Raw genomic sequence first — 9,601 nt, 5'->3', positions numbered from 1 at the left:
GTTTCTCATGGAATTGCTCCTTCAATAAATTATATTGAGGGCCTTTTGTGCATACATATGCGTTTCAACCCAAAGATCAACCGCAAAAAATAAAAGAAAAAAGAAGAAAACTTTAGCCTTTCATCCTGAAAGGTACCAATGTATCCCTCTCCATCAATAAACATAGGACATCTATTATGTGGATATTAAGATCTAGGTCTTTACAAACTCATAATCGAACAGTTGTTATTTAAAAAATTATTCATGTATTTTTTAAATTAGTGACTCAAAATCAATTTGGTTTTTAACTTCATTTATTCATGCATTTATCTTCTCTTTATTCATCCTTCTTTCTTATTTTAGAATTCGGAATTTGAAAGTAAACGCGTTTTCAAATTATTCATACAATGATGTTAAAAGCCAACAACAAAATTAGGGGTAAAAAAAAAGAAAAAAAATCCTTTGATAAATTGTATCGTGGGCTTTATATGACCAAAATTTCGCATACATATGCTTTTCAACCAAATATCAATCTCGAAAAAATGAAATTTTTAGACATTCATCCTGGAAGGGTCCGAATGTATCCCTCTCCAACAATAAATATAGGACATCTATTAGATGGATATTTAGATCTAGGTCTTTCAGTACTCAGTCATTTTTTTTTAATTATTCATGTATTTTTTAAATTAGTGACTCAAAATCAATTTGTTTTTTAACTTCATTTATTCATGCATTTAGCTTCTCTCTATTCATCCCTCTTTCTTATTCTAAAATTCAGAATTTTAAAGTAAACTGCTTTTCAAATTAGTCATACAAGGATGATAAAAGCCAACTACAACCTTGGGGTAAAAAAAAAAAAAAAATTCACTTACGGTTCATGTCTAACCCTTCCATCAAATAGACAGCCCACACTCATCGAGTTTGAATATTTTCAACTTCCTATAGTGCAAGTTTATTTATTTTTAGTATGAGAATGAAAGAGGTGTATGTTTTTTAAAATTTGGGTCAAACAAATGCTTTTAATGTGGTTTTTGAAGGAGGACTTTCATTATGTTATTATTCAATTAACAGGAAAGAGACTTCACACTAGCTTTCTCGGATAAATCTATTGCCTTTTTTAAAGCTGGTGTAAAATTGAAAAGGGCCACTGTCTTTTTCTTTTTGAGATTGATATTTGATCTGAGAAGAGTATGCATGCAAAATTCGATCTTATGCCATCTCTTTCCAAAACTGGTATGAAGGCTTGCATTTTTTGATTTTACAGCAATTTCACCATGGGGCAGTAAATGAGCCTCAAAGGGACACAGTGAAAAAGGCAATGATCAAGTGACGATATCAGATCCCCTTCAACACAGCCAATAACCTATATTACAACCCGATCGTCGCTATTGGGTTTGAGGTGAACCCTCCCCTTGCATATGAGTTGCAGGGTGTTGCTTAGATGAGGAGGTGAGAGATATGCTCAAGTTTATTGAGGACTTCAAGGAGTCTAAATAGGTACACTTTGTTCAAACCACCTGCCATGGGTGAAAAGCTTTAACACAATCTCCATTACACTTAAGATAACACTCAAGATAAAGTCGTCAATGGACCCCAATTAAATTCAATATTTAAAAGTATTAGGACCCAAAAATTTCGGGATCTATCGGCACGAGGCAAACTAGCTTTCTTTGAAATAATAATAAACACCCCTAACTCTGAAAACTTTTGATATGCAATTCATACCAGCGAGCTCACTCCAAGGATACAACCAGATTAGATTAACAAATTTTGAGCTTTTGAGTTGCACACTCAAAAAACTCGTACAAAACCGGCTAATATATCTTATCGGTAATAAAATTCACAAGCGTTGATATTATTTTCGAGTCATTATTTTATTGCTATTTAATTTTCTTTCCAATCTTTTGGAAAGCAAATTAAATAGCAACAAAATAATATTGAATGACTTAAAAATAAAATACATCATCTGTTCCATCTACGGTATCAACCGTCAACTGCAGTATCAACGAATTATGCATACACAATAAAATGAAATTAACGAATTATGCATACACAGTATCAACCGTCAACTGCAGTATCAACGAATTATGCATACACAATAAAATGAAAATAAAGAAAAAAGTAAAAAGAACTATAACTCCCTAAAAAGCGAAGCATAAAGGAGATTTGTTCACATAAAATATATTATTTACCATGCAGCAGGATCGATATCTCTCTCTCCCCAACTTTCAACAAAAGGAGGTTTAATATAAGCCCAAATTCTTGTACAACAATGACATCTACATTTGTTTGGTTAGTATGGTGGGATCTCAGAGCATGAGAAATACCATTTTACACATCAAGGATACAACTTCTCTAAACAGTTTTTTCTTCATTTTCTTCCTATCTCATTTTTGTTTTTTCCTTCTCCTTTTTCTTTTTTGTGTTTCTGCACTTCCATTATTCTTCTAATTGACTCCAAGAATCAACAGATACAGGGCAACTTGGAGGACACTATGAGTAAAGTGATCACCAATCCAACTATTGTAGTTGAAACCTGACTTGCCTATTGCCCGTGGCTTTTATTGTGCTCTCCAGGCTCTCAACCTTGTCATGATCAACCCTGAACATAATGAGTGTCACACCATCGACACCACTCTCATAGTCCTGTTTTATATCATCGACATGAAAGGGTTCTAGCTGACATATCCAACAACATAATTAATCAGTTCTTTCTTTGATAGGTTAAACATAACAGCAACAACAACAATGACCACAACAAAAATGCACCATGAAAAAAGATGAAAAAATCCACAAAACACACCAGATGGTATATACGTCCTAAAAGATCAAAGGGGACCTCTAGGTGAATGGAAACCTGAAATAAACAAACAGAAACACAGTTTAAGAGTGATTTGAACAGGTTTTTGACATATAGCGATAAACGATAATATATGAAATACTTTAAAACCTAGTTAACTATTTGCATAGAGGACTTACATGCCATCCTATGAGATTATAGTTGAAGTGGCATTGAAGGTAACAATATTCTTAACTAGATACACCAAGCCACGGTTCATCACCTTATAACTTAATCCCTCCAAAATGCCTGAATATATGTCACATACAATGCAAAAAACATTGAATAGTATAAATAAGGATGGTGATACCTCTTGGAACCATAACAAACCAAATGATTGAGGGGAAGTATACTATGCCCAAGGAACTATGGAGCAGGGAGACTGTTGTTCTCCGGGTCATTAACAACCAATGGAATCATGGATGGTGATGAAGAGAGTGGAACCCGCAAGAACAGCAATGGTAGGCCTTTCTCAACTGCCATCACCATCCATCACAGCATCAGATGGTCATGAGCCCAATGAAATGATGCTTTCTGCAGTCAGCTGGATTACCCAATGATTAATGTCTAAGAACTAAAAGTTCCATCATGGACAATCAAAGTTATCATCAATATTCGAGGGAAACTTTTCTAATATTGCTCACCTGATCACAACCACCATGACCTTGTCAAGTCCCGAAGAAGCAATTGCAGAATATATAGGTTTGCCAGCAGTACCAGATGGTTCACCATCATCATTGCACCGGAATTGATCTCCCAACTAAAGGAATGGGCATTTAGTGACATATGAGTGAGGGATAGCATGTAGTACAGAGAAATCTGTAAAACCAAATCTCATCAACTGAGATGTAATCTCAGAGAATTTTATAATAGAAATGAAGGTTTTGAAAAATTACCTTGTAGGCCCAACAGTTATGAGTAGCACGTGGATCCCGAACCTGGATTCAGAACAAGATCATCACACAAACTTGAACTAGGAAAACCAAAGAGCAGAATGACTAGCTTCACGGCAGCTTCTGCTAGTATTTGTTTTTGATAGATTCAAAGCAACTTTTATAATTTAATAATCTCCCACATAAGACAACATGATATGCACATGTCATCCTCACAGTACACTATTGTAGAGCAATTTTTCAATCAATAGATCGTCGATAAAAGATTATTAAAAGTTAAGAATTTGTACATGCAAAATTAGTTCTCTGGTGAGAATAGATATGCCGCTGCAAAAAAGGAGTCCATGTCATTACATAAAAAGAAAAGCCCTTGACAAAGTCTTTTGAAGGAAAGAAATAAAAATAAAGGAAAGTTACGGAACCAAATTGATAAGTAGCATTGTGTGACTCCAATACATGATAAAGCATACACCATCATCATCATAGCCATTTCCCAACTAACTGAGGTCATCTACACAAATTCTTTCTTACTACTTTCAACCATGTCCTTTTGGGCCTACCCCTTGCTTTTTTTCAGCCTTCCACTTGAACTAATTCGCAACTCCTAACAATTGTTGTAATGGATCTGCATTGCACATGTTAACCCACTTAAATCTACTTTCTCTTATCTTATCGCTTATTGGTACCACATCTAAATTCTCCCAAATGTACTCATTTTGAATTCTATCCGTTCTTGTCTTGCCACTCATCCATCTCAACATCCTCATCGCAGCTACACTCACCCTATGGGTATGTCGTTTCTTGACCGCCCAACATTCTACCCCATAAAGCAAAGCTGGTCTCATAGTTGTTATATAGAACTTGCCCTTCAACTTTATTGGAATGCAGCAATCATATAAACTTCGGTTGTACATCTCCACTTCACCCACCTAGCTCTAATTCTATATGCGATATCTTTTTCAATTTCTTCATTTTCCTAGATTATCGACCCAAGATATCGAAAGTGCACTCTTTTGGTATTTCTTGGCCGTCAATCTTAACTACTTCCTTGTGTCTACTCTTATAATTACTAAACTTGCATTCCATATATTTTGTCTTAGTCCGACTAATTTTAAAGCCTTTAGATTCTAGAGCATCCCTCCAAAGTTCTAACTTTGTGTTGATGCTGTTTCGGGTCTCATCGATCAAAACTATGCCATCTACGAACAACATACACCTTGTAGGTGCCTAGATAAGTTGTCCATAACTAAGACAAAGAGGTATTGGCTCAATGCTGGCCCTTGATGTGGCCTATTGTACTGAGAACTCACTTGTCTCTCCATTAGTTGTTCACATACTAGTTAGTGCTCCTCGTACATATCTGTCACCAAATTGATGTAGTGTTTGGAAACACCTTACTTTTCCAACACCCACCAAATCAAATCTTGAGGTACTCTATCATAAGCTTTCTCTAGATCAACAAAAACCATGTGGAGGTCTTTTCCCTTCGCCCTAAACTTCTCAATCGGTTTTCTAAGTAGGAAAATAGCCTCAGTTGTTGACCTCCTTGGCATAATACCAAATTGTTTTCTGATACACTCATTTCATGCCTTAGTCGTTGAATAATAATAATAATAATAATAATAATAATAACAATAATAACAATAATAACAATAATAACAATAATAATAATAATAATAATAATAATAATAATAATAATAATAATAATAATAAAGCATATGTTACTAGGCATATATAATAATAAAATTACCCATGGACATGCTACAAAATGGCCTTGCAATATCTAAATGAAACTGTTCTCAACATCATAGAAATAATAAGGACAGAAATTCTTATGTACTACTGTCAAATTTGACATGTAAGAGAAAGTTTTAGATCTGTTACAATAACAATCATAAGGCACCACAAAATCTGTAAGGAACATGAAAGGATAATGGGCTACTTACCAAAAACAATGAAAGTAAAAGGGGTTCTCTAATGCAATGGGAAAAGATTTTTGTATAATAGAAAATTCATTAAATGGCAAAGTTCTATTAACTATCACAATTTATGCTAAATATATAATGATATAGTAATATGAACAACTTGTCCATGCGTTGAAGTGTTGATTTGGACTATAAAACAAAACCTTACAACTTTAAAATGGAAGGATTTCTGTTCATCTAGTTGCCAGAAGGTAGCATCCAGACTGATCAAGACATTCCATTTGGGAATAAAGCAAAGAGTATTTACATTTAATATGCCAGAAAGTATCCACATTTAATATGCCATACCTACCTTGGAAATGGGGTAGAAAATGTTCTCTTTCATTGTTGTACACCTGAAGTTTTGGTCCATGCGTCACTTATAATCTATAATGCAGGTTTTCAAGATGTATCCATTCTTTCTGCAATAATATATATTAACATATGAAGGATCTTAGTAGGTTGTTATTTGTAGCATGAAGGATCTATGCTACAATACCTGATGAAGCTTTGTTCGAGATGTAGATGGAACTCTAGGGACACAGGAATCAAAGCCACCACTGGCTGGCACTTCCATGTGTCACTTATAAACTATAATGCAGGTTTTCACGATGTATCCATTCTTTCTGCAATAATATATATAAATATATGAAGGATCTTAGTAGGTTGTTATTAAAACACAGGTCTATGCTACAATACCTGATAAAGCTTTGTTCAAGATGAAGAAGGAAATCTAGGGACATGGGAATAAAAGCCACCACTGGCTGGCACTTCCATGCCCATACGTCATTATTGTTTTCTCTAAAAAAACCACATGTATACATGCAGACCAAGAAATCATCAAGCTAACTAGCCTGTGAAAAAGCCATAAATTCATCAATAATTTCATATTTGTGATGTACCATCCTATAAAAGATGGACCACCAATCCTAAGCATATTTTGTTTTTGTCTTGATGTTTGTTTAAATGTTTTGGAATGATCCTTGCATTGGTTATCCACTAAAATCAATGAATGACAAAATCATATACTTGCAACCAATCTGGACAAGGTCAATCTGGTAACGTAAGAAACAAAAGCAAATAAGCAATTATATGTGGTTAGGAAGGAAATCCAGTTGAACTGGGCAATTCTGCCATCGAGAAGAATCAAGCTAAGCATAAAAACTTGATATTCGTGATGGTGCAAGTACTAGGAGGTCAGTGTGCTTTCAATTTTTTTCAACATTTCAGCCCCCTAGAAGCCATTTTTAATTAATAGTTACCGGGAAGTCCATCAACATAAAACCTCTTATTCTTGACAAACTGGAGATTTATCATGTTTTTGCAAAGCCTAAGTTTTGCAACATTTTCGTAAAACTTCAAGCAGAGTTGGTCTATAATCATAGGTCTAACACATATGGCTAGAGTGCTTGTAAATCACTTTTTTCTTTCTTATTCAACAATTCAAGCGACTTATTAAAAACAAAAAATACATTCTTTTGATGGGTATATTAAAAAAGAAAGAAAAAAAAAGATGTACAAACTAACCAAAGTATCTTTTGCCAATCTATGGGTTTTGAAATGGAAAATTGTTTCATGCGGTCTGAACCGCATTTCTACATATGCGGTCCAGAAAGTGCAAAGAATCCATCTTAAAGATGGAGTTTCATCTAAAAACAATGGAAACTAACGGTCCAAATGTTTTCTTAGTAGAAATACCATTTCTATTTTTTAAATTTTCTTTGTTTTTTCATGTTCATGATCTCCATGTTAGAGATTACAAGTCCTTAAAAATTAAGTCTTAAAATCCATCTCAAAACTAGATTTATTAAGAGGCCCGCATTTCTACATATGCTGGCTTGGCCGCATAGAAACTAGGTCCTTTTGAAATTGTTTGCGATTTTCCACTTTCTATGTGAGAAATCCATGCAGTAAAAGATTGTATATTTGCATTTATTGCATAAGATTAATTCAATAAGGTGCATGTTCTCATCCAAACAACATACCTATAAATCTAAAGGTGAACAGGGCATCTAGAAAGAGAAAAGAAAAGAGCTCTACTTTTGTTGAATGAGTAAACTACATCTTAACAAAAATAAGTACAATTTTAGGATGATAAAGTGAAATCTCAATGGGGCTCACATACTATGCTAAGAGGAAGAACAATACTTAATGTAAAGAGGAAAACAGAACATCAACCTAAGGAATGAGGAACATCTCCCAATACGATGACCTCCACTACCGAGTCATTGACAACACAGAATGGCATTGACATGAAAGATGGAAGTGTGATGAAGAAGGGGAAAAGACATAAAAAGAGAATAGCTTTCCATCAAGAGAACGGAGTTTCTTCCTTCCACATAAATGATAAGATAGCCGATAACTCGAAGGCGCTGTCCTTCAAGCAACCATTTGATCAAGTCAAATACGGATATTGAACCATTTATATATGATTTAGTTTATTCAATTCAACTCTCAATTAATTAAGGGCATAAGCAATGTTGGTCCCTATTAATGATCACCTCATATCATAATTGAAGGTGAAATGTTTCACATGTATGGGGAAACATAAGTTTGTGATGTAACACAACTTTCCTTTCCTTAGATTCATGGAGGAGTTATACTAACAACAATAGTTGGATAAATCAAAGTGTTTGTTTAGTTAACTGCGCTAAGAGAACCCAATTCACAAGATCAATAGATGCAACGCAACTATGATGGTCAAAAAATTACAATTCGTAAGTCACATGGTAGCTAGGGACTCAAACACAAAATCCTCATCTCACTTTAAAGAAACCCAATTGTTCTTCCTACTTCCTATTAATCCAAATGGAAGAATTTATTGATTTCAGAGAAAACCATTTAGATTTCAGTACTTAACCAAATACCCCCGTCTTTCTATTAACCTTTCCAAAATTTCCTCACTCTATTAAGATTACACAAATGGGAACTTGGGTTTCTACCCAAACCCTCATGCCACAAAAATGCGAAAAACCAACCTCATTAGAGTTATACAAAATAAAGAAATTGTGGGGATTAAGTAACAGAGAGAAAGTAAACTGGAACCTCGGAGAGGAAGGATTGCGCAGATACTTCATTGGTGATCGGAGCAGCGATGGCTATGAATTTGCTGCGTTTGATTTCGCGTTCGCAGGTAACCTGATGGTTGAGAGTGGTGTAGATTTGAGCACGAGAAGAAGAGGAGTGAAAACGAGGAGGAGGGGGCATGACGACTCTCGTCCTCACTTGATATTTCAGAAGGAGAATTGCAGGGAAATTATCGAGACACAGTCTTCTACTCATTCAAATCGCGGGAGGGTTTAGAAATCTTTGCAAGAGAGATGCATAATGAATATATGTTTCGATTTATATAGGGGTGAGGACTAAAACAATTAAATGAAGGAAAATTAATAAATAAATAATAATAATAAAAAAACTCACTTTTTATGCAACTTAAATCTTTTCTTCCACTTTTTTTCTCAAAACAAGCCTTCAAATAACCCCCAAAGAAAAAAATTCAATTTTTTAGACGAAAATACGACACAAATATCATTTTGGGTAGATTTGATATTGACTTTTGGACCTAATAGCACATTGTCAGAGTGCACCATCACATTCAAAAATCATTTTGGATAGATTTGACGTTGACTTTTGGACCCAATAGCACATTACCGAGTGTACCATCACATTGCCAAAGGTACAAGTGTCGGACCGCCCTTTACAATTGCTCGATCGCCTTCTGCAACTGCCTTTTCAATTTCCAGACCGCAGTGCCAAAGCCCTACGGTTGGACCACATTTTACATAGTACTGGAGCGCTATTGCCGGATCGTGCTTACATGATACCGGAGCTCCCTATTTTGGTGGGATAGAGGAAAGAGAGGGGTGGGTAAGGTAAAAGTAAAGGAGGGTAATTTAGGCATTTTTTTTAGTTGAGGGTTTGCATAG

General features: G+C 34.9%; 1 protein-coding gene across 1 annotated transcript; it reads right to left on the bottom strand.

The window, feature by feature from the left end:
- Window positions 1-2,144: 2,144 nt before the first annotated feature.
- On the bottom strand, window positions 2,145-9,008 carry LOC18431051 (ribosomal protein S5 domain protein). The gene is made up of 7 exons (XM_088864656.1): window positions 8,721-9,008; window positions 3,715-3,756; window positions 3,463-3,578; window positions 3,050-3,067; window positions 2,959-3,001; window positions 2,783-2,836; window positions 2,145-2,658 (listed from the first exon to the last, which is right to left on the bottom strand). The coding sequence occupies exons 1-7, from the start codon at window positions 8,955-8,957 to the stop codon at window positions 2,500-2,502; spliced, it is 669 nt and encodes a 222-aa protein (XP_088720782.1). The 5' UTR covers window positions 8,958-9,008; the 3' UTR covers window positions 2,145-2,499.
- Window positions 9,009-9,601: the final 593 nt, after the last annotated feature.

This window comes from Amborella trichopoda, chromosome 4 (assembly GCF_054954075.1).
Source record: "Amborella trichopoda isolate Santa Cruz 75 chromosome 4, AtrichopodaSantaCruz75HAP2 v2.0, whole genome shotgun sequence".
Classification (NCBI taxonomy): domain Eukaryota; kingdom Viridiplantae; phylum Streptophyta; class Magnoliopsida; order Amborellales; family Amborellaceae; genus Amborella; species Amborella trichopoda.
This window is presented reverse-complemented; position numbering and strand designations above follow the sequence as displayed.

Excerpts from the sequence above, each read along its gene's own strand:
- LOC18431051 (XM_088864656.1), bottom strand. The coding sequence starts at position 8,957 with ATGAGTAGAAGACTGTGTCTCGATAATTTCCCTGCAATTCTCCTTCTG. Across the intron at positions 2,837-2,958 it reads ATAATCTCATAGGATGGCAT|GTTTCCATTCACCTAGAGGT; the intron begins GTAAGTCCTCTA and ends TGTTTATTTCAG. Across the intron at positions 2,659-2,782 it reads TAGGACGTATATACCATCTG|CTAGAACCCTTTCATGTCGA; the intron begins GTGTGTTTTGTG and ends TGGATATGTCAG.